This window comes from Equus quagga, chromosome 5, assembly GCF_021613505.1.
Source record: "Equus quagga isolate Etosha38 chromosome 5, UCLA_HA_Equagga_1.0, whole genome shotgun sequence".
Taxonomy (NCBI): Eukaryota; Metazoa; Chordata; class Mammalia; order Perissodactyla; family Equidae; genus Equus; species Equus quagga.
Genome location: NC_060271.1, coordinates 100,941,770 through 100,967,285, shown reverse-complemented (window position 1 = coordinate 100,967,285; position 25,516 = coordinate 100,941,770). Strand labels below are relative to the sequence as shown.

At 45.5% G+C, this 25,516-nt stretch overlaps 1 protein-coding gene across 2 annotated transcripts in view; it reads left to right on the top strand.

The window, feature by feature from the left end:
- The window catches only part of PRKCE (protein kinase C epsilon), a 494,927-nt gene that overhangs the window by 396,034 nt on the left and 73,377 nt on the right, over window positions 1-25,516 (top strand). For both annotated transcript variants that reach the window (XM_046661900.1, XM_046661902.1), the window contains one exon: window positions 12,793-12,947. In XM_046661900.1, the coding sequence (XP_046517856.1) occupies window positions 12,793-12,947 (155 nt within the window). The remainder of the gene's footprint in view (window positions 1-12,792; window positions 12,948-25,516) is intronic.

Genomic DNA, 25,516 nt, shown 5'->3' with positions numbered 1-25,516 from the left:
CTGCTTTCAAGATTCTTGCATCAGTGCAAAAGTAGCTCATGCTTCACATGCAGTCGGTGCTCAATAAATGATAGCCATTATTAATCTAGTTGTTCATTGTGTCTTCACATTAGCCTTAGATTATAATTTTCTGAGGAAAACAAAAAAGGCCAAAATGGAGATGGTTTGCTTCAAACAGCTAGGTTTCCTCACTGTTCCTTAAGGATACCAAATGCATTTTTATCCCTATACCTGCATGGTCTCCCTGCACCTGGAATACCCAAACCCTGCTTGTTTTAATGCTCTCCTCCCTTTCAGTCCCAGCTCTTCTGTGGAGCCTTGTTTCATTATTTCTTCATCATAAATCCACAAATAATAAAATGCCATCCTGTAGTGTTAACTCTTATTTCATTGGAGTTTTTCATTCCTCCAACTACATTGTAGCCTTTTCGAAAGCTCTCTGTAAATACAAATTAGTTGACTAATTTGAAATTTCTCCATCACCAAGCCATATGCAGTCACCAAATGGAGGCTTGTGAATGAAGAATTAGAATATTTTCCTGAGGAATTCTTTTTGGACCAGGCACCTACAATAAGGATAATCTATTATAATTTTCCATGAAGTAGGTGCTATCGGATCTTGATTTTACAGATGGGGAAACCAGCACCTCTGTTTGTTCAAGTTCATGTGGCCAGTAAGTAGCTGAGCTAGGATTTGAATGTAGGCAGTCAGGGTCCAGAGGCTGAGTTTGAACCACTGCACCATGCCGGTGAGGCTGTGGTTGGAGAAAGCTATCAGAACATGTATAAACACCCACTGACAGAACACCACGAACAGGGGTTGACTACAGTTAAGTCATGACTGTTGCAGTTGATGTTCTCAAGCTCCCAGATCATTTGTCTCCTTTGTGGCATTAAGAAGTCTGTTTAGATAATGGATTTCTACGTTTAGAGAAACAGGCCTCCCATCCAAATTGTCAGCCCCCAGTCCATATCAGAGCTGTGACTCGCTCCTGAAACTCTCGCTTGATTTGTCTATATCACTACCTTCCCAGGTCGTTAAGAACAGAGGTTTGTGAGCAGATTAAACACAGGCTGTTTTGTTCTGCTCCTATGAGCACCTACGCCTGCTTAATTCAGATGGCATGGTATTGACTGGTCTGTGCTCACAGATTTTTAAAAAACAATCCATGCCGGAATCTAGCTCCTTCTTACAATAGCACAACGGTGGTTAAACAATTCTTTGGAGAGGACCCTGTGTTATTACACCAAATATTTATCAGTTTACCTCACCGCACTGCTCAGCATTCAGAGTAAACCTGGGCAGAAGTACGGAGATCAAAGAAATTAATAATCAAGAAACCTCCTTGCACGCTCTATCTGTCATCAAATGAAAGTATTAGTGAAGTGGTATGGAAATCCTCTCCAACGTGCCTGCAGCCACCAGCCATGCCACTTAAGATTGAAAACAATGTGATCAAGTGTTCAGAATCCACAGGATTGAGTTGTATGCCTACGTTAGTGTATTATTTCCAAGTTGCCAATTTCCTCCAGATTAGCACATTTTCATTTCGGCTTTATTGAAGGAGTCAGAACATGAAAGGGGATTTAGCACAGTGGAGATGTCAACCATGCTTTCTTGCCATCATGGAGTGGTTTATTTGGTTCAGGGCAGCCATGCATATGAATCCCAACAATGTGTCTGTAGGACTAAAAGTCAAGCCAACTGGGATGGATAGAAAGGAAAAGACAAGAAATACAGTTATGTAGTGAAAGCACAGCTCTCTAGCCAGAGGTGGGAATTTCGGGCCCTTGATTTGATTCTGCATGGCCTTACAATTGCAAAAACATAATATAGCATAGTATCAGCTACACAGTGAGTGCTTCATTATGGCATTACTGGAATGGCTTGGATGAGCCCAGCATGGTGTTCAGCATTGTAGGGACACAGCCAGATGCAGGAGGCATGGCCCTGGTCACTCCAGGAGATCCCTCCTGTTGCAGAAGGCTATGGTTTTCATGAGAGCGTACTTTGTCTGTCACAGTGTTGGCACGGAGGAAGGCTAGAAATCACTAGTCCAAGAATTTACTCTCTAGTTGATTTACCAACACACGAAACTCTCACAAAAAGACTCAGAACAAAATGCAATGGCATCACCAAATTTTGATGTTAGAGGGCACCTCAGCTGTTGCCTATTCAGTGGTTCTCAAGCCTCACCGATCATTAGAGCTACCTGGGGAATCTAAAACTAAATGGACGTTCCCAGCGCCCGTCGCAGAATCGGAAGCTCTGATAGAGGGACTTGGAAATCTGTATAATTTAAAATGTTCCCAAAGGATTCTGCTACTCAGCCAACTCGTCTGGTCTATCCACTCAGTGAACAAAGAGGGTTTCTGTTAACAACCCTACAAAGTAGTTATCCGGCCGAGGCTGGCATCCTCCCGTTAGAAGGAACTCACTGCAGAACAAGGCAGCAGAGTCCGATGTCAGACAGAGGGATGGAGTTCTTAGAAGTCTTGCCTAGGCTGTAACAAAAGGGGCCTCACCGTATTTTCTACCCATTGGTCTTAGTTGGGTCCCCTGCAGTAACACAGATTAAATTTACCAACATGGCAATCCTTCAAATGTTTTAAGAGAGTTTCTCTTCAATTCATCCCTCTGTTTGATAGCTCATTCATTTGTTCATTCAGTTCAGATGGTCAGCATCCTCTAAGAGTGGATTGATTGAGGCTGACCATTGCTACTTCCTTCAGCTGCTCCTCATAGGTCCCAGCTTCTCCTCACCCCTCCGTTTGCCTTCCTCTGGATGAACTCTAGTTTGTCAGTGTCAGATGTGGTGCCCAGAATCAGACACTGCACTCACCATGTGGTCTGACCAGCAGAGTCCAACAGGAGCTACAGGAACAGTTGTTATTGTGTTCTGCTTCTGCTAAAGAGTTTTGTGAGAATAACCAAGGGCCCAAACTGGTGCAGACAGAAAGCTCTGTAGCAGATCAGAAAGGGAAAAGGTCGGTGTTGGCTGAACTTACGAGGCATGAGCCAGGTCCTGGTGAAGAGGTGCCATCCTTCCGGTATTCCGTGTGGGGAAATAACGTTTCCTTGGATACCCAGATAATTGCTGCTCAGGCCATGGTGTGCACGTATTATCTGGTCTGCAGGCTAAGCAGACGCTATCACTACATCGTCGCTTGTTGTGTGTAGAATCAGCTCTGACTGCCACACCGAGTCAGGGACTGTGAGGGGGCACCTTTCCTCTCTTCTCTGTATAGTGTGATCCACCTAAATATTCCCACCTAAGCAGGCTGTTTCCTTCTCACAATCGAAGGGGAATGTTGATGTATCTTCTCTATTTAAGGTCAGCTACCTGGTATTTGCTTATCTTTAAAACTGTCACAAGAACTTTGCGTATTCTTTGGAAAGGAAAGAAAAGAGGAACTACTGTGACGTTGACAGCTGGTTGCAAAGTGAACAATTCACTTAACTGGTCAGTTGTTTTGTATACACAAAATTGAAAAAAGTTTCCTTGATTGCTTTTCACTGAATAGACTGGTCATTTTAACATCAATGCGGGTACATTCTAATCCCCTGATTGGTTAGCAGCATTTCTTTCTAAACAGAATTAAGCAAGCAAGCAAAGAAACAGAAAAGAAAGAGAAAACAGCAACAACAATAGCAGCAGCAATAATATGGCTCAAGGATCGACCTAACCCAGGACTGCAGGCTTGATTTACAAATAGTAGGTGCATGAGCCCCCTGGAAATCAGCCCTCAAGGATGACCTCTGTAAGTGCTTCTTTTTGTGGTGGGCACAGGAAGTAATAAGGTGACGTGTGAGTTTCTGGAATCAGAGTGGCAGCTACATGGGCTGCTTCAATTCTGTGTGAAGTGCGTCTCTAGCATCTGAGCTGAAGACCAGAGAGACTCACTTAGTTCTTTTTTACTGAGCTGCACACGCACTGAACCTAGACTAGATGGGGATACACAAGAAAGGGGCATCGTGAGCCCCATCCATTGGGCACTTACATCCTGCTAGGAACACAGGAAGGCATGTGCATGGGAAACCATCAGCGTTTGATGCAGTCACACAGTGGATTGGAAGGAACAGCCTGAGCTCATGAGAAAAGCATTAGTAAAGGACAAGACTATGACGAGAGCCTTGGCTGGGTTGGGGAAATGGGATTAGAACAAGAATACTTTTATTCCTATGCTTAAAGGAATATATACTTACTATACTTTTATTCCTACATTTAGAAGGAACATTCCACAGGTCCTTAACTTTGGCTCCAAACAGCTGACTACTGGTGACAATTGGCTCCTGTGAGCAACTGATGTTTTCTTTCTGTTTAAATTGTCTCTTGGTATCATCAAAGACAGATTTGGCCTATGTCACCACCTTGCTCAGAAACGACAGACCAGATTCTAGGTGGGCAACAGGCACACCAGGGCATGAAACGTCTGCAAGATGACCAGGCTACTAAGTTGGGCAGGTGAGTGAGGGACAAGGTTCCTAACACCTCACTGCCCTCCTGGAGTCCAGGTCAACAGCCAGGGACAGAGGACGATAGCCACATACTATGCCCCAGGAGTGACACTTGATGGAGAAAGCCACCAATGGGTGAAACCAGGAGAAAGCCAGGTACTGTAAGGTGATGCTGAGGTACCAGATATTGATGCTTTGATGATGCAGTGGAAGAAAAGAAAGAACCTCAGCAAAAGCACGCCACTGTACTTTTCATTGGCCGTGTTCCCCATCTAAACCCTCTTAATTCTGTCGTTTTCAAAGAGCTGACTAAAGACAGGCTGTTATTCCTACTTAACTTGAGATGCTGCTCTTATTCATGGCAGGAGATGGCTCAGGTGGTCAGCGTTGTCAAGATGTAGCCTATTTGGGGGCTATTCCGTGTGTACTGTCATATCATGTGATAGAAACTGCTTTTTCATAAGATGTTGATGACCCCTACAAAAGGAAATTGTTCTCTGATGTGCTGAACCAAAACTCCTCCCCTTTCCCCTGGCTTTAACACACAGATGAAAGTGTCGAGGGGCAGGTTGGCAGGAACTTGAAGTTGTTCCCTGGGCTAAATGCAGCTCTAATTTAAGGCAGAATATGTCTATTTGAACTTTATTGGGTGAGTCAATTTGCTATAGCTTTAGATCACTTTAAACTTGGGGCAGCCTGTGTAAGTCAAATAATCACTGTTTTGTTTTGTTTTGTGTTGTGTTGTTTTGTTTTGTGAGGAAGATTGGCCCTGAGGTAACATCTGTTCCCAGTCTTCCTCTATTTTGTATGTGGGATGCCGCCACAGCATGGCTTGATGAGTGGTGTGTAGGTCTGCGTCCAGGATCCAAACCTGTGAACCCTGGGCCACTGAAGCAGAGCATACGAACTTAACCACTATGTCACTGGGCTGGCCCCAAATAATCAGTTTTAAGCAACTGGAAATACAGATGTACATGAGTGAAGTTTATACCTTCTCAACCAGCAGACTTTCTTGTGGAATTTTTACCATTTAGCCGATTCTGATCAGGTTAAGGCTTGCCCACAAGAAAACAATCGTCTCCCCTTTTACCCAAGTAGGGTGGACTCTACCCTCTGTAGCTTACAGAAAATCATTATAAGAAACAGCCATGTGAAAACCCATTCTATATTTTCTGTACTACTATTGGTGTCGATGGAATTGCCTGTTGCTATAGGAATTTGCTTGAGATAAAGCTGAGTTTGGGGAAAGACCACAACAAGCTCGTTACATTTGAGCAAGGCCTTGAACAATGGGAGATGGAAGGAGGAGAAGGTCTGTCAGAAGAAGGGCTGAGCATGTGTGAAGGTAATTTTTTTAAATAACGTTATTCAAGTGATAATTATTATTGTTATTGCAGAGGAAAATTTACATCACTAATCATAATTCTTATTCGGAGGAGACTCTCATTCTCTGTTAATTGACTGGTAAGTCTCCCGTAAGAAGAGAAATCCTTTCTTGTTATTATCCACACCTCCCTTTCAACAATACGTAGTTGACAGATCTGTGACACTAATTAAACAAGGCTCTGCCTGTCGTCCACATACAGTATGTTTGCCTAAGAGCTGGAAGGTCCCACTCGTTATTGAGTGTTTTTAGTTATTGTGATAACGACTTTCTTTGTGGGGAAATAAAATTCGTTTGGCTAAGTTTCCCAAAGTTGTTGGATCTTTCCTCTGGTTCTACCAAAGAAGTGTGACTAAGAAGTGGGAGGGTTGCTTGTTCTTTTTCAAAGGTAATGAAACATTTAGGTCAGTGGAAATAGGGAGGAGATGGGATAGCTTCAGACTACCTTCTTCCATTCCATCTTGAACTCTGCTTCTAGAATGATTTTCCTTAAAATTCACTTTAGTTATGCTATTTTACAACTCAAAAGATTTCTAGGGTTCTTTAAATCCCACTTGTGTTTTCAGAACCACCTTCCCCCTACCCCACCACCCAGTGTGTCTCCTTCCTACCTATATCTAGAGTTTACACACTGTTTCCTAGGTAGCGAGTTTTTTCACTGGCTCACTCCTGCCCTCCTCATCCCCACCTGCAGTGTTCGTTTTTGCTTACCTCCATCGTTCGAGGCTGTGCTTCTAACTCGCCAGGCCTTTTCCTCCTCCCACCTCCTATGGTCCAAGACTTTACTCAAGTGAGGTCTTTCCCCTGGTTCAGATTTGTCTCAAACAAATCCCCATGGTAATGGCCAGTTCCATCAATACCAGTTGCATTGTGGAAAATAAAATATAGAAAGGGTTTTCCTACAACTATTTCTTATAATGACCTTCTATTAGTTCTAAGGCCTAGATGATAGGCAACTCTTCTCTAGGGCGGCTAAGAAGTTAATGACCCCGATACATAGGTTTCACAATCTGATTTGATGTAGGAGTGTTTAGCACATAATAATAGATCATTTTGTGTTGCTTTCCAGGGTTTCCTAGTTCCTGGAAACCAAAGCCATGGCTTTTGTCATCTTTATGTCCCACAAGCACCTACCCCCAAGGCTAGGCACCCAGGAAAGACCTATTGAATTGATAGGTTAAATAATGTAGACATGGAGGGGAAAAGGAGATGTTACAGAGTGTGAAGTGAAGACCCATGATTCCCTTGAATGGTACGTTGGGGAAATCGTTCATCCTGTCACTGGCACATCAAAGGCAGGCCTTTCCAAGTCCAGTCTTTTGTTGGGCACGCATGTGAAATTGATTCAAAAGCGATAGAATCTTTGCACATATAAACAGCCAACAACTGATGGAGAATGTGCGTCCAAACAAACCCAATTGGCAGGACATGCAGTGCCTCGGAGAGGAAGCCTCTGGCTATCCATCACACCTTGAAAGATGAACAGGGAGGGCCTAGTTTTCCCTTCAAAGACAGGAAAGCTTAGCGCTCTGGGAAAATGGAGCCCAATGGGAATTTCAAACACACACGGTGTGGCCCTTCCGGCTTGTAGGTCATTATTAACTATTCTTACCCAAAATGGCCATGATATACAATCTCTTTCCTAATTTTATTATTTTACTTGCTATCACAAGACCGTAACTTTTTAGACATTCAGGTGAGATTAAGGGAGGAGGCGGTGGAATAAGGCTTTTAAAATCTTTGATTACCTCAGAAAACATATTTGCTTACTTTACCAGGAAGTTGGTTTTTTGTTTTGTTTTGTTTTCTAATGATGCCAAGAGGGGATTAACGAGTAGCCTCTGGGTTTACCAGCTTTCTTTTGATTTCAGTTTATGTAATTAAGCAGTTCCCAGAATGACTGAGGTTCTCACTCTGCATCAAAATATGCTTCTCAAATGTGTTAGGTGTGGAGGTCAGAAACAGTCCAGGAGCACTGAATGGAGGGAAGGGAAGTGGAAAACTCAGCTTGCTTTAAAATGTCCCTAACGATGGAAAATGGGTTGCTTATGTTTTGCGGCCGTGCACGTTGAGCTGCACTGAATAGAAAGCAGGTTAAAACTGAAGCTCAAAACGGGCCAAAGTTAGAATAACTCAAAATGAGGTTAACAATAGAAATAACCTGGGAAAACCAACTCTGGTTTACTGTGGAATTTCCAGCAACCAGAGCCTCGTTCGCGTTGGGTGTTCAAGAACTCATGCATTTGACAAAGACATACTGGGAACCCACTGTGCGCCAGGCTCAGTTCTTGTTGCTGGTGGACAGTAAGGAATTAAGCCAACAAAAATCCCCTCCTCCTGATGCTCCATGGAGTGAATGTTGGATGAGCAGGTTTTTACTGAGCACCTCCTGAGGTATGGCGTTCAGAGCTCGTGGTGAGGGGAGTTGCTGGGAAGAATAAGGTGTGTTCCTCAAGAAGCTGACCATCTCACTGGGAAGTGAAGACAGCTGTCCATGGAACAAAGGAACTGTTCAAAGCTGTGACTGAATACTGGGCGCCGATACACACAGACCCCTGGGTGAAATGGTCAGAGGGGGCACCCATCTCCAGATTCCACAGGTAGGAGGCAGGCTCACGGCAGCGGGCCGACTCGTCTTTAACTCCCCAACAGTGAGAATTTGCAGATACAAACGTCAGAGCGCCCCTTGGCTCCGTTTCTCTCTAATAGCCCCCTATTTCAGTTCTTCTACCTACAGTGATTATTTTTAAAGGGAATTATAGCAGCTTTTCTTTTGGGGTTAGGCTAATTCCCTTACAAACTAACAGGGCAAAATTACCAACAGTTCCTGCCTTCATGAAGTATACAGACTACTGGAGAGCATAGCATAGAACAGGGATATTTGACCTTGTCAGAGAAGTCAGGGCCGGCTTCCTAGAAGAAAAGATGGCTGCACTGAAATCTGAAGGATGAAGAGGGATTAACCAGGTCAAAGGAGAAGGGAAAACATTATGGGCAAAGGGAGCAGCATAAGCAAAGGCCCTGTGGCAGGAGGGAGTTTGCTGTTGGAGTAGAGGGAACAAGGGACCGCTGGAAGGGAGATGACTCAGAAGAGGTAGATAGGGATGGACCATACAGACTGTGAGTCATAGTAAGGAGTTTTCTATTTATGGCAAGAGTAACAGGAAGCCTTTAAAAGAATTAATCAGTAGAATGAGGGGAGGAAGGAGGATGGATGACAATCAGATTTTCATTTCAGGAGGCTAACTCTGCCTGCCTGTAGTGTGATCAGCATTTAGTGGGGGGACAGGAGTCAATTTAGGGAGCATTAGTACTTACAAGAATCTAGGCAAGAGACGGATAGGGTCAGAATGGCAGCCAAGATGGTGGTGGTGACAGAAAGAAGTAGACAAATGTATTAAGTACAAAGGTATTAAGTACAAAGGTACAATAGATAAAAGGGACGTGTCGATGGATGTAAGGGATGAGGGAGGGGGAGGTATTAAGAAAGACTTCAGGTTTCTGACTTGTACAGCTGGCTAAACGATAAAGCCCTGCCCTGAGACTGGCGCCCCAGACGAGGACCAGTTTGCTGGGAGAAGATTGTGGAGTCAGTTTGGGACGTGTTGGGTTTGAGTGCCTTTGAGGTGTCCAGAGGGAGATGTCAGAAACACAGGTGGATAAATGGGTCTGCAGCTTGGAGGAGAGGTCTAGGGTGCAGGGAGAGGTTTGTGAATCATCCGAGTCAAGGTGATGTAGACTCTGGGCATGGATATCACTCAGCGAGTACAGCATAAAGAAAGGAGAGGGCCTTGAACCCAGCCTTGTGGGATCCCAACGCCTAATGGAGGCAGAAACAAACCTGCCAGAAACACAGGGAGAAAAACAGCCTGAAAGCCAAGGGGAGCAAGTGTTTGTTGGAAGAGGAGGTGATCAGGGAAAAATGCTGCTGAAAGGACAGGAAAAAATGAAGACTCGATAATGATAATAGTAACAGTATAATACCGTTAGTAACAATAGTAATAGGCAATCTTTATGGAACCAGGCATTTTAACTTAGATTTTAATCCTCATATGAAGTCTGTAAGGCAGGTCCTATTATCATCCTCATTTTTACAGATAAGAAAACTGAGCACAATGAGAGAAAGTCATTTGTCTGAGGTCACACAGCCAGTAAATGATGAAGTTGGGACGGGAGCTCTTCTTCCTCACTCCAAAGCCCCTGTCCTTAAATGCTGTGTGTCCAGTGTTAGAGAAGAAAATGGGAGGGGAGATTTTTCTTCTCTTTAGAGATTTGGATTCTTTCCAGCACAGCCAAGGAAAAATTCCGTTGTTGATAAAACCCAAGTCCAAGTTGGTGGCCATGGAATGGCACTGCAGCAGTTGTTCCGATGGTGTGGTTCAGCTAGATTAGGGCAGTGTGGAACGCATGACACAGCTGTACTTGCTGTGTGAAAGCCTTGCCCCAAGTGCTCTAGGGCAGTGGTTCTCAAAGTGGGGTCCCCGGACCAGCAGCATCAACATCACCTGGGAACTTGTTGGAGATATGGATTCTGAGGCTCTACCCTAGATCTTCTCAATCAGAAACTCTAGGCGGGCAGCCCAAGGATCCATGTTCTGACAAGCCTCTGTGTGATTCTGATGCACAGGTTTGAGAACCCATGTTCTTGGAGGATCCTTGAAAAGCGAAAAAGGAACACTTGAATAACTTACAATCCATATATCTCACAGATGCCAAACACCTTGGCAGAAACTAGGTGGAAGAGAGTCAGTGGTTCTCAACCCTGGCTGCACATTGGAGTCATGTGGTGGAGCTTTAAAAACTGGTGTGGGCCTGGCCCAGTGGCATAGTGGTTAAGTTCACGCACTCTGCTTCAGCAGCCTGGGCTTCGCTGGTTTGGATCCTGGGTGCAGACCTATGCACGGCTTATCAAGCCATGCTGTGACAGGCGTCCCTCATATAAAACAGATGAAGATGGGCACAGATGTTAGCTCAGGGCCAATCTTCCTCAAAAACAAACAAACAAACAAAAAACCTACTGATGCCTGCATACCACCCTCAGAAATTTTCATTTCGTTGGGCTGGGGTTGGCCTGAACATTCAATTTTTGCAATGAGGATTTGAATGGGGATTGGACTATTGAATGAATGGTCAGCAAGGCAGCCTGTGTACTTCTGAGTACAAAATTGTACTCTGGCGAGAAAATGAGGCAGACCTGGAAGGGGTGGGGCAGGGCAATGGGAGAGAAGCTAGACCTTAGGCCCTCTGTGGATACCAGTGAAGCTGAATCATTCTGGAGATTGTGGTGGGGGAGAAGGTAGTCTGAATACATAACAATCCTTAACGATGGACTTATTTTCAAAGAGACGCCAAGAATAAAGTAGATATGCTATCAGGGCTGCTTCATGAATGAAGACGTATCATTGTGATTTTTACTTAGTCCTAATGGAAATAATTTTACTAATTTTGACTGAAAACAATACGTTAACATCCTCCTGGGAGCTTCACTTAGAAGGTGTCTATATGTTAAGAATGTCCTCTTCTCCTCTGCGCTCTCAAACATCACTGTTCCCCCTTTGCTCCATGAACCTTCCTCCCCAGCCGACCTGGTCTGACCTAACCATTCTCACTCTACATCCCCCCTCACCTCTTTCTTCTCTCAGGGCCTAGCCCCATCTAGACTCTGCCATGGCCCCCCACTTCAGAGGGCTCCCCCTTCTCCTAATCCTTCCAGCACCCAGTGTCTTTAAGGCACTCTGCTCCTATTTTGTTTCCGTCATTCTGCCCATTTCCCATCTCTGCCCCTGGATCATAAGCCCCCCAGGGACAGTGATGGCGTCTAATTCTTTGCCTCCTGCCTAACACAGCATCTCACACTCTACTTAGAAAACAGGAGTCAAGAAAATATGCAAAAGTGAATTTCAGTCCATCTTCTTCCCCCATTGTCACGGATTGCTGGTAAGAAGTCCCTGCTTCCAGTGAGATGGGACTGTGGTTTGGCCATTTGAAGGCTGCCTTGAGGAAAACATCCATGGGAAGCACGACAAGGTGGGAAGCCCAGAAGGAGCATCCCCCAGAGTGAAAAGTGGTCCTCACAGGAAGGGGCTCACACAGTCTCATTAGTCCATGTTACTTTGTATTACTTTCCTAGGACTGCCTTAACAAATTACCAAAAACTTGGTGGCCTAAAACAGTAGAGGTCTATTCTCTCACCGTTCTGGAGGCCAAAAGTCTGAAACCAGTGTCACTGGGCCGAAATCAAGGTGTCGGCTGGGCTGTGCTTCCTGCAGAGGCTCTAGGGGAAAGTCTTTCCTTGCCTCGTCCAGCCTCTGGTGGCCACCACATTCTTTGGCTTGTGGCTGCATCACTCCAGTCTCTGCCTCTGTGGTCACGTTGCCTTCTCCTCACTTCCCAAATCTCCTTCTGTCTCTCTTGTATAAGGACATTTGCATCTGCATTTAAGGCCCACCAGGAATCCAGAATAATCTCTCCATCTCAAGATCCTTAATTAATCAGATCTGCAAAGTCCTTTTTTGCCATCTAAGGTAACATTCGCTTGTTAAGGGATTGGGACATGGAGATCTTTTGGAGAGGCCGTTATGCCACCCAGCATACATCAAAGGTAACTGGAGCCTCCAAAGGGACACTTGTTCAAGGCCATACTTCAAGGCTGTGACAGCAGTCATTCATAGGCCCAGGTCTCCTTTCTGTCAATTTTGGGCTTCTTCCACTAGACCAAGCTAATGCCCATAAAAGTAAGACAGAGAGATTTTAAAATAACACCTCATACCCTAATTCGTGTGCGGTGTTCATTCGTCTCCTCTCCGTATTGTACGCCACCAGGATTCACCCACCTTCGCGCCTTCTTCCCCTTGAGTCCCGGTTCTGTTACGTTGGACTCACAGTACGCTGGTCTGTGTGGGCAGCTGCAGTGGAGTCAGCTAAATGGCATTGTCTCCTCTTCTTTCAGGACCGCCTCTTTTTCGTCATGGAGTATGTAAATGGCGGAGACCTCATGTTCCAGATTCAACGCTCCCGAAAATTCGATGAGCCTCGTTCCCGGTTCTATGCTGCAGAAGTTACGTCAGCCCTCATGTTCCTCCACCAACATGGAGTCATCTACAGGTAGCTCTTCTCTCTTCCTGTCTCTCCTGAAAGCAAAAGAAATAAAGAATTCTCCAGACACTTGAACTGATTTTGGCTCTCACCCAACTGGTCTCTTAGCAACCTGCTTTAGATTAGTTGTTTGTTCCAACTTGCTTACAGAGGACTTTTAGGGGGGCTGTTTATCACTGTGAATGTTAATATTTGAATAGCCCTAGAAGATCTGACCAGTGTTTGTGCCAGTTTTGATTGAAAGCCCAAGCACGACATTTTAAAGGCTTGGCGCCGAGTGACCTTGGGGTGACCTTCATTTCTCTCTCTCCCCACCCTCTTCCTTCAACATCAGGGCATTCTCTTTGCTTTTTCCTCCTGTGCCATGAACTTCCTCCCCTTCCCAACCCCTTGCCACTTCCTGAGTTTGTTTGGCTTAGTTGTCTCCAGCAGATAGAATCAGAGAAAGAAGAGTTACTTGGGGGGTCTCAGGGTTTATGATCTGGCAGGGGGCGGGGAAGGGATCTAGACAATATCCAACAGGAAGTGACTCTTTGCAGATCATCCAGTCTCTTATTGCTGCCCTGTCCCACTTCCAAGAAAACACAGCACACACACACACACACCCCCACACACACACACTAATTTTCCAGTAAGGGAGCAAAACTATTTACGCAGGCTCTTCTGTGAGGTCAGGAATTCTGGGAGGAGTAAATATTTATAATTAGCAACAAGAACACGAAAGTTCCTTAAGGTTTTTTCAATGACTGTCAATTTCTCTACTTGATTTTTGCTTCCTCCTTTTCTTTTTTTTTTACTTTTTAATTGGGTAGAAGAATAGCTGGCTTGGTTTAACCCAGAACTTAGTCACTCATTACAACTTTCCTGACCCGCTCCTGGGATCTGTGCCCTGCCTAAATGTTCTTCAAGGCGTTGTGACCAATGCACACCCCAGGCTTCCCTTCTGACTGACATCTCTTAGCTTCCTAAACTATGTGTCTCTCTGCTCATAAATAATCAGTGGCTCCCTATGGCCTGCATAGTAAAGCCCATACTTTTTAGCCTGCTCTTCATGGCTCTCCATGTGGTGAGTTCATGTGTTTGTTTCCTATTTCTGTGTAACAAACTACCACAAACTTAGCAGCTTGAAACAAGACACATTTATTATCTCACAGTTTCCGTGGGTCAGGAGTCCAGGCACAGCGTCCCAGGACCCTCTGCTCAAAGTCTCTCTGCTACAATGGAGGGGTCAGCCAGGCTGCATTCTTTTCTGAAGTTTGTGGTCCTCTTGTAAGCTCACATGGTTGTGGGCAGACTTCATCTCCTTGCAGATGCACGTGGCTTGCTTCTTCAAGGCCAGCAGGAGAGAAAGTCTTTCCTGCTTTGAGTCTCTAACTTCAGAGAAGGCCTGGGCCCTCTTTGAAAGGGATCATCAGGATAATCTCTCTTTTGTTTAACTCCAAGTCAAATGATTAGGGACCTTGTTTGTACCTGCAAAATCCCTTTGCCTTTGCCCTATAATGTCACATAATCGTGATAGTGGTATTCCATCACATTTTCCACATTCTTTTGCTTACAGGGAAGTCACAGTTTCCACCATACTCAAGGGGAGGGGATTATGGGGTTAAATCACACGGTGACTCATTGGGAGTCACCTTAGGTTGTGTCCACTATGGCCTAATATACCTTTCTCTCCTCACTTCCCACCACACCTTGTTTTGAACCCACCAAGGTTCTTAGCTTTCCTCAAACTCACCTGCCGATTCCCAACTTCGCTGTGTTCATGCTTCCTCCTCTTCATGCCCTCTCTCCAGCCCAGAAGCCCCATGCCATACTGCCTGCCTGCGTGAAGTCTGCCCCCACCAGCCAGAGTGAGTCTCTCCATCCCCCACACTCATTTGCAATTTGGGAATGAATCGCAGTTTGAGGCTTTCATTGCTGCACCTACCGCTGTTCACCTGGTGTTAGGGTGAGGCGGCGATGTGGCTCCTTCACCAAGTTGCAAAGTTTTTTAAGGGCCATTCCTTCTTCTTCTATTTTTTGTTTAACCCCTCAGTCTTCTTTTCTTATTTTACGTGCTCTTCTTGTCTTGCACATCGTAAATAGTCAACAAATGACCATTGACTTCAATTAGTTTAAAAACCTAATCTCTGCCCCCAAAACAGCTTACAAACTAGTTCAAACCACAGGAGTTAGAGATGTGAAAAGATCACCCTTCCACAGGGCAGTGCATGGTTAGGTGCCAATGGCAAGGAGAAGAATTGTCGTTCCCTGAGATGTCATCCCCATACCATCCTCGTTAGAGTGGGAATAATCATCCACAGTTGGCTAACTGGGATTCAGACACACCTTAAATAATTGGCCAGAGGCCGCACCTGGTAAGTGACAGATTTAGGAAGTGGAACTGACTGATCAGCAGGCCCATGCTGTGCACCCTGAGGATCGTTACCCTGCTTTTCAAGTCCGGGTCTAAACTCTTTAGCTTGTCATTCCAGGTACTCCAAACTTGACTTTCCCTTTCTAGTTGTCTTCTCCTTTCCACTTCCCCAAATGAATGCTTCCCTCTCACCACACCTGTGAACGCTTTTGCTCCATTGGCTTCTATGAGCCATTCTGTCTCTCTCCCTCTCTTTCCCACCTCCCTGACCATTTCTCCCCAATCTCTATAGCACCTGGCCTGGCTCCTTCTCCCTTCCAACCACCTTCCTCTAGATGCTGGTTTTCCCCAGGGCCTTCATCCCTCCTTATTCTTACTCTCAATACTCTCCCTGAGCAACTTCAACATTTGCATGCCTTCAAATGACTCCTGTGTGCCGGGGACTCCCATGTCACTATATCCAACCCCTAGTTATCTTCAGAACCCCAAACAAGATCCCTCTCTCACACTTCTCCTTTAAGGCTTGACCTGCAAGCCCTTCTTTCTTCCCTGGCTAGTTTGCAATCATTTACTGACTTGACTCACTCACTGCCTCTTGGTTTTCTGCCCTCCCATCTATCAACCTTCCCCTCCTTTGCTACCCAATATTCTTTTGTTTTTTTTAAAGATTGACACCTGAGCTAACAGCTGTTGCCAATCTTCTTTGTTTTTTTCTGCTTTTTCTCCCCAAATCCCTCCAGTACATAGTTGTTTATTTTAGTTGTGAGTCCCTCTAGTTGCGGCATGCAGGACGCCGCCTCAGCGTGGCTTGATGAGCTATGCCATGTCTGCACCTAGGATCCGAACCGACGAAACCCCAGGCTGCCGCACCGAAGCACGTGAACTTAACCACTCGACCACGGGGCCGGCCCCCCATTGCTGCCCAATATTCTTTCAAAACAAGGGCTGATTGTCACATGTTCCCCTTCTTAGCATCCTTCAACCCTTATAAGATAAAGTGCAGGCTCCTTTGCTGGCCTTCAGACTCCTGCACGCCCTGGCCCCAGGGCTTCTATACGCAGCTCTGTGGTTGGGCCTGGCATAGAAATGAAGGACACGGGCCATGCTTGGGAGGTGGCATCCAGGCCCACTCTGCAGGTGTGGCTGGCTTCAGCTCAAGAAAGGGGTGCTTCTTCTCCCCAGAGGAAATGCCTTTTTTTGTTCCTCTCAAGGACACCATGTGTGCTCACAGGGCCCTGCTGGCCCCCAATGATCTTTTGACCTTTATCACCATTCTCCTAGCCATGCATCCCACCCTCTGGGTCCTCCAGATTATTAGTCTTTCTCCCCTGAATACCATTCTCTTTCCTTTCTCTGAGTCTTTGTCCCCACTGTCCCTGAAACTCCCTTGCTCCTAATCTGTCCTGATCAGTGATTGGTTCCCAGTTCACATCCATGGTGTGACTGCCTCAGAGCCCCTGGAGTAGAAAATACATCGATTCCATCACAGTGGAGGAGGGGACAGATAAGGGCTGCAGGTGAGGAAAGAGTGGCCGTGAGGGATGATTGCTGAGGCTGGTGAGGGGTACATGGGGGTTCACTATTCTGTCTACTTTGGAGTATGTTTTAAATTTGCCATAGTAATGATCATTTTTTTAACAGAATAGCAATTCAGGGTAACATTTCTAGAGCTTTCGATTCAGTGGGTCTGGTATGGGGTTTAGGAATCTATCGCTTTTTAAAGCATTCCTCAGGGGATTTAAGGACTACAGGTCTAGAAAAATGCCATTCTGCCTCCAGGACTGTGTGAAGTGCCCTGCTCAGTGAGGCCTTCCCTGACCGCCCTGTTGTGGCATGATGCCCTCCCTGGGTGACAAAATCTCGCTGTACCAGGTGTCTGGCAGGTTCCTTTTGCCGACCTTGTATTTTTACTCATTTTACCTATTCTGTGATTAAGGACCCACATGAGAGCGCTCACCTAGTTGGCCTAGAACAGTACCCTAGTCATAGTACCCTAGTCATAGTACCCTAGTCATAGTACCCTAGTCATAGTAGGCGTTCACTAAATGTTTGTTCTCCTGCTCTGTAATGCTCCTGAGCCTTCCAGTCCACTGCATTGCTGCCTCACGGGTGTGTACTTCTCAAAAGTCTGTGTTGGAGGCATTCCTAGCACACAACACGCAGTTTTTCATCCTTGACTCTAAAAGGCCCCCCATGCCTGCATCTCTCCCATTTTGTGGATTAATGAGGACCACGTGCTCTCTCTTTCCCCGGTTGCTTTGTTTTAAGCTGCTGTCGGAAGGGCCATCCGGGGCGGTCAGTGGGCAGCTGGCTGGAGGGGCTGTGAGTGTGTGTCCTTGCCCTTTGCCTCTGGCTGTCGTGAAGTCCAGGCAGAGTCTCTATTCTGTGTGAGGCAGGGTTTATTTAGGAGATTGGCAAGACCGAGTTTTGGAGGCGGAACCCCAGTGCCGAAGCTGAGACTGCGTTTTCCAGCCTTCCTGCTGGAACTTATACACAAACTAATTAGCAGCTAATTGGCCAGTGTTCAAGAGCTAAGGCAAGTGGTCGTTTCTCTGGCTGGTGGCTCACACTTGAAGGAGAGCCTACGCTGAGAGCACGGCCCCTTTTCCTCTGGTCCCTCTCTGGGTTAGGTTCCCTGCACTGGGCAGCACGGGGCACTCTCTGTTCCTGGCCCAGCATTCCTGGGCCTCCTCTGTGTGCTGAGGTGGAAGAGGCATGAGCTCACCATGTGTCCACTCTTCCTAACTGTGGCTTTTAAAGATCTCTTCCCCTCCCGTATACATCACACACCCTGTGAGAGGTGGAGGTGTTGAAGGGGGGGCCTTCTTTCCAAAGTTGATTCAGAGACCTTTCTCCATTTGTGCATCACGCTTGGTGCTTGTCCGTTTTTCCCTGAGCTGCTCAGTAGCAGCGGCTAACCCTCAGAGAGCACTCTTCTGTCCATGAGGCAAGAGAGAGATTCTGTGACCTGCCTCAGACAGAGAGGGCAGCCGGGGGCCCTGGGAGAGAGCTGAAGGCTTGGCAGACCGGAGTGTATCTCCTTATTCTTTCACAGTCCAGAAGCCAGGAACACCGTGGCAGAGGGTGGTGAAGAACATGGCCTCTGCCATTCTGGCCTAGCGCCTTGACACTTTTTGCCTCAGTGTCCTCATCTATAAAGTGGGAACAATAGATGAACCTGTCTCGTGAGGTTGTAGGGATTTGCTGACTTAATAGATCTAAATAATTTTGAATAGTGGCTGCCGCACAGTAAATCCTCAGTAAAGGTTAACGAATCGTCTTATATCTTGAACTGACTTTTATTAAGATGTATTGAAAGAACGTTGAGAGGTTTTATTCAGCCAGGGCTTCAAAGGGATTCCTGGAATCACATTAGAAGAATGAATTCCTCCCTTCCCTCTTATAAAATTGAATTCCTTTTCTTAAATGATAAAAGTAGTAGTCATAGGAAAAGTAAAAATGTAAGCAGTCAAGAAAGGTATAGGGGCTGGCCCGGTGGTGCAGCGGTTAAGTTCACACATTCCGATTCGGCGGCCCGAGGTTCACTGGTTCGGATCCCCAGTGCAGACGTGGCACCGCTTGACAAGCCATGTTGTGGTAGGCGTCCCACATATAAAGCAGAGGAAGATGGGCATGGATGTTAGCTCAGGGCCAGCCTTCCTCAGCAAAAAGAGGAGGATTGGCAGCAGATGTTAGCTCAGGGCTAATCTTCCTCAAAAAAAATAAAGAAAGAAAGGTATAAAGTCCGTTTTCCCTTCATCAATCTCATAGTGACCTAGGGTAAGACAGGTAACAGTTTCTAGGGAATCCTTCAGGAAATCTTCTTTAGCAAGGTACTGAGCCTCTTTGTGACTGGTTTCCGTTTGTGAAGTTCAGGTAGTGCCTGCCTCGTCTCCTTCGTCAGGTAGCTGGCAGTGAGCGCTGGAAGTCAGACGGTAGAGGTAGAGGTGAAGGATGTGAAAGAAACGGGGAAATGACAAGGTGTTTTATTTATGTAAAGTATCACACACAAACAAAAGTTTTTTTAATGTATCACTAGTGATTAACATTTGTCGCTTCGGGCACTCAAATTTGGTCTTTATCCAGCAGAGGAGGAAATTGTCAGTTATAAAGCTCTCCAGCTCCTTTAATTCCAAGGCTTTCGATCTTCAGTGAGCCATCCTCATCACCCCAAGAGGCAGTCTGCCCTGGGTGCCTGTGTGTGCCTGGTGCCAGAATTGGGGGGCAGTGGGGAGACAAGAGGAGAGAGAAGGGTGTCTCTGCTTTGGCCCCATCTAGATCGCTCTGTGCTCAAGAGGTGCTTAGAAACAGCTCTCCTTGTTGACGATGATGTTTCTAAAAAGTCAAATAAGAATTAAGAGCAGGGTCGAAGATTTAGTCAAAACCTCAGAGCTCCTTATAAACCTGAGTCTTAAATGTCTTGTCCTCTCCAAGGCTGGGGGGAAAAGCCCAAAAGGAGGGATTTAGGAAGATTTCCCCAGAAAGAGCTAGAGACATACTGAGGTCTCTAGCTGTGCTCTCCGAGCCAGGCCTCCCTGAAAAATGCATACGGCGTTGTGACATCAACAGCAGTCTAGCCTTCCTGCTGGTCGAAAGGGGGAATTGTGTGCCTAGCGTGGGGAATGATATCCTGCCTTCATTCCTGGAATCGTCTTGTGCTGTCAGCACAGTTGGGCGTTTCCTACTTGATGGAGGTCTCTGAAGGTCTTGAGTTAGAGCCTGTGTTAATAACTGGAAGGTCTCATATTTAGAGTCTTATCTTCTGTCACTATATTTTCAATTTAATGCTAATACAAAGCAGGGGAGGAGGAGGAGTTGGGAGAATTCCTTCATTTTTCCTTCCTCGTCTTCTAAGACCTGGCCCTTGGAAAATCACTGAAGGCCCTTTGGGATCTTTTTCCCCCACAGAGCATTGTTCTCAGCTGTCATTGTGGAAAATGATGTTTCAGTGTAAAACTCCTAAGGATCTAGGGGCTGAGTGTGCAGTGGGAGGAATCTCAAGTGTGAATGTTGGACCAAGGAGGGCCTTAGACACCATTGAACCCAACTCCATTTTATAGATGCAGAACTTGGGAACCAAAACTGGGCAATAACTCACTCAGGTTTACACAATAAGGTGTTATAAAGTTTAGATTTTTTTTAATCAAAGATATAGATAAAGATTCAAACAATTCTGCAAGGTATTTAAAGGAATAGATAGCTGTTTTCTGTCCTACCTCCCCCCCAATTTCCCCTTCCACAGAGACAACCACTTGCAATTCTTTTGGCTGACACTTTTGGTATGGACCTCTGTATTTCTAAATGACATGCTTTTATTATTACTTTTTAAAAAATTTATTTGAGGCATTATCTAGTGACTTTCCACTGTGGAAGTGAGAATTTCGTTTTCTGCCCCACCTACTACCTACTCGCCTTCCCACCACCTCCACACACCCTTCCCAACCTCCCATCCTCTCAACAGAGTTTACTGTAATTTTGATTAAATGAAAATGCACTATGTAGATTATTATGACTGTGAAATATTATTTGGGACCAAGCCGTGTGGTAAGGTATGATTGCTTTTCCTTTCCTATATATTTCTTTTGCTGGTTTTCCCTGGAGATAATAATTATCTCTTTGTTGCCTATGTAGTTATTATTAATTTGACACAAACTCTCTACAAATTGTCCACATGTCCCTTCAGGATGTTCAGGTGCAGTAGGTCTTCTGTCAACATCACATTTTGGGATAAATTCCTCTTGGAGCCCTCTGAGCTGCTACAGTCTGAATGGTTGCCCCCTGTGTGTGCTGTAAGCTGTCCTCCTGGGGTCTCCCCTCACTATTGTCCTAGCACTTCCTTTTGCCTCTCTCCTGTGTGAAAGCTCCTGTCTCTTGTAGCCCAGGTCTCCTCTCTCTCTCGATATACTCCCTCAATGTGGTGAAGCACCCCCAGCAGTTTTCTAGAAAGTGTATGGGAAGTAAATTTTTGAGACCTTCCTTTTATATCTACAGGAATCTTGGGCCAGCCCCGGTGGCCTGGTGGTTAAGTTTGGCAGGCTCCACTTCAGCGGCCTGGATTTGGTTCCCAGGCATGGACCTACACCACTCGTCTGTCAGTGGCCATGCTGTGCTGGTGGCTCACATACAAAGAAAAGAGGAGATTGGCAGTGGGTATTAGCTTAGGATGAATTTTCCTCAGCAGAAATAAAATAAAATAAAATCATCTTTATCATACTCTTGAACTTGGTAAAGAGTTTGGCTGGGTATAGAATTCTAGATTGAAAACCATTTTCACTCAAAATTTGAAGGTTTCTTCCTTTGCCTCCTAACTCTCAGTGTTGATATTAAGAAGTCTGAAAGTATTTTGATTCTTGATCCTTTGTATGAACCTGTTTCTTTTTTATGGAAGCATGTTAATTACTTAATGATGTAGTGTGGGCCTATTTTCATCCGTTGCACTGGGCCCTGGATAGACCTTTTCAATTTAGAAAATCTTGTTCTTCAGTTCTGGAAAATGTTGTGTTTATTTCTTTGATGATTCCTTCTCCCCAGTTTTCTCTTTCTGGAACTATCTAGATGTTGGACTAGTCTACTTGGGGTGCATTGTAGTCTACTGTGGCTGCCCACTTAGTTGGGGAACCTCTGACTATCAATATTTATAGACCTTTCCTCTTGGACTGCTCAGATTACCCTGGGAAGACTTCCAGAGTCCTGCCTGAGGAGGGAGGGCTTGGCAGCCAGCGCCATAGGAGCCAAATGAGGGAAGAGGGTTGGAGGGCTCCACTCCCAGAATACACATGTCCATTTACTGCACCTGTTTTCAGTGTTTTCTCTCTCCCCGCATCACCTTCATCTCCAGAGATAACTGTTTCTGCAAGTTACTGAGCTTTGGTGGAGCAGGGAGTGGGAGATTCTGCAGCGTAAACTTGATTGTTCTTGCCTTTCCCCATTGCTGGTCCAGGATTCAGCTCTTTTTCAGGTCTACAAAGTCACTTACCACTCGTCCCTTTGCTTTCCAGCTTCCAAAATTGTGTTGCTGTTGTTTCTTCTCTTGTTCTCCCCATCTTTGTTTATTTAGGCCTTTGTATATAATTTTGGGAAGGAAAGAAAAATAGTTGTGGGTATTCAAGATACCTTCTTTATCCAGAAGTTAATAATAATAGTAATAATAACAAAAATGACAACCACCACCGCAGCAGTAGTGGCCACAATAATGATAGCAGCACACTTATTCAGCCTTTGTTACAAGCCAGACACTGTTCTGAGCACTTTGCACATATCAACTCATTTAATCATCACAAGAGCTCTATGTGGTAGAGACCGCTATTATCCATGGGATTTATGATCTTTCCAGAGACGGGGATCCTGCCAGGTCCCACCCCCTTGTTGCCACTGTCAGGTCACCCTGTCCCCTTGCTGTCAGCTGTGGTTTCGCGTGGGAAGCAAAGTTGTATGTTGGAGACAGCACTGAGTTTAGAATCAGAGGACTGGAGCCGAATCTTGGGTCTGCCTCATCTTTGTTGTGTTTTCCTGGGCAGAATACTTAAACTGTTTGAAATGTAGTTTCCTCATTGAACCATGGGAATGAGAACACAAACCTCCCTGGACTGTTTTGAGAATTACATGAGAAAACATTTGCAGAAGTGCCAAGTATAGTCCTCGGCCCCTAGGAGGCTCCATAAATATTGGTTGGATGAGTGGGGCACATAGGGTTATGGAGTCAGAGGATGTTATGGGCTGAGTTGTGTCCTCTCCGAATGTGTATGTTGAAGTCCTAATCCTCATTATTTCAGAATGTGGCTGTATTTGGAGGCAGGGCCTTGAAAGAGGTAAGAGGTAAAATAAGGTCATGTGGGTGGGCCCCAATCTAATATGACTGGTGTCCTGAAAAGAAGAGGAGATTAGGATGTGGAAATGCACAGAGGGGAGACCACGAAAGACACTGAGAGAAGACCCATTTACAAGCTGAGGAGAGAGGCCTTAGAGGAAACCAGTCCTGCTAGCACCTTATCTGGGACTTCCATCCTCCAGAACTGTGAGAAAATAAATTTCTGTTGTTCAAGTCACCCAGTCAGTGGTACTTTGTTATGGCAATCCTAGCAAACTAGTACAGAGGACCCACGTTCAAGCCCCAGCATTGCCACTTACTAAGGGGGCAGCCGTGGACAAATGACCTAATGTCTCTGAGCTACAGTTTCCTCATCTGTAAAAATGGAGCTGATGGTAAATATTAAATCCAAAGACGATGGCTAAGCCTGTAGTCTTGGCATAAATTGAAAGATTTAAATAAACTAATGGACATAGAAAGGCCTCTGGAAGTTATGGGGGCCCAGCAAGGCCTGGGAAGGTGCAGACACACCAGCAATTGATGACAGTGCAGTAGCACCCCTGTGTGGGAGGAGCAGGGCAGTGGATATGTGAGGCTTTGTCCCTCATGCAGGTTAAGGGCCCGTCCAGGACAGAGTGCAGGTCTCAGGGCCAGGCAACATTCCAGAGAAGGGAGACTCTCCTTGGCAATATTCCAATACTGTGAGCAGGGGGTACCCTGGGACGGGATAAGTAAGGAGTGGTAAATGCACATGACAGTAACTAGTGGACTCGAACAGCTGACAGATAGGCTTGCATTGGAAAGCTACAAAGTCCGACATTGGTGCCTCAACCTCCCTGTCGGGCTCCCTTTGCATCTTTCCATCTTCATGAGCTCCCCACCCACCTGGTCCCTAAACGACCTGCCTCAGCAAACAAGCTGACTTTAGAAATGTGCCTTTTGGTAATGAGTCATTTTGTCCCTTTGCCACATTGTATGATTGAAGGGCTTGTCCTCCTGATAAAGGCATGATAAATATGATCGTGGGATTTTCAGGAATAGTCACTTTTTTTGTGGTTCCAGGTTTACTTAAAGGTGAGACCATCTTTGCCCCAAACTACTTTCGTGCAGTGTGACCTGCCGATAACAGTGTGGGGTGAAGTCACTGTGACATGATGAAGGGGAGGGAAGAAGGAGAGAAGGGAGAAGGAGAGAGTGGGGACTGAGCTGGTTGGGATGAAAGCCAAGCTTATGTTCCTGAGGAAGCGCGTTATTGCTGACCAGATCAGAAGTAGAATTCTGACTCTCATTGACATGGGAGGTTCAGAGCAAACAGGAAGTTTGGAACCAGAGGGAAATTCCTGATAAATTTGTTTGCGGATTTCAGCTAATAGTGTGTTCAAGGGAAAAATGATCAGAGACTGTCATCTACTTTTGTGTCTCTCGTGATACCTACCGTTGACCTGAGAACCCAGTAGAGTGACTAACGACTCCTGGGCTCAAACTGTCTCCACTGCTCATTAGATATATGACCTTGAACAAGAAACTTATGTCTCTAAATCTCAGTTTCTTCATCTGTAGAATGGGGATATTACCTCCCTCACAGAGATATTGTGAGAATCGAGTACTTTGATTCTTAATCCATGTAAAGTAGTTATAATTGTGTCTGGTGCAGAGTAAGCACTCACTAAACGTTAGCTGCTGTTGTTATTGTCATCATTATTCTCTTTACAAGTGGCTGAGTGGACAGTTGATTAAATTCACTTTGTCCATCTCAGATATTTCGCCATGGATGTATCCTGCCAGTCGGCAATGAATGAAAACACCTTGTCAGGCTAGAGTCTTCCAAACAAAGGCAACTTTGAGGAGTTGGGACCTGTCTTATGAAGGGAAATTCAATATCTTTCTATTAGCTTTTATTTTATGACTATGCAGCGTTCTATAGAAAGTAGAAATCTTGGAACATGTGCTCCTGCAATGTATTCAACAGTAGAGCCCAAATTCTCCTCCGTTTAGTCATATGATTTTGTTTCTTCAATGCCTTTGGCTAATGATTGAATTATTAAAAATAGGAATTGTTTTAGCAAACAATGGGTGGCTTTGCCACATGGTAAGCAGATCCTGTGTGAATATCTGAGCTGGTCCTTTGGTCTCTGTGGGCCCTGGCTGAGTCCAAGATGACTCACGCTGGGAATTGGGGGGCGGGGGGGGGGCACCTCAGTGCACGGAGCCGGTAGGGGCCACACCAGTTGGGTTTGCTCCTCTCTTTGGTAGTGTGGTCACAGGCTGACAGATTACTCCTGGTGGTTGTTGCCCCCTTCTCTCTCCTTGCTTCTTGGTCTCTTCTCCCAGCATTCCTGCAGATTAATTGTCATAAAACAAGAAACTGGGGCACTTTCTTGCTCAGAAGTCTGCAATGACTCTGTGTTATCTCAG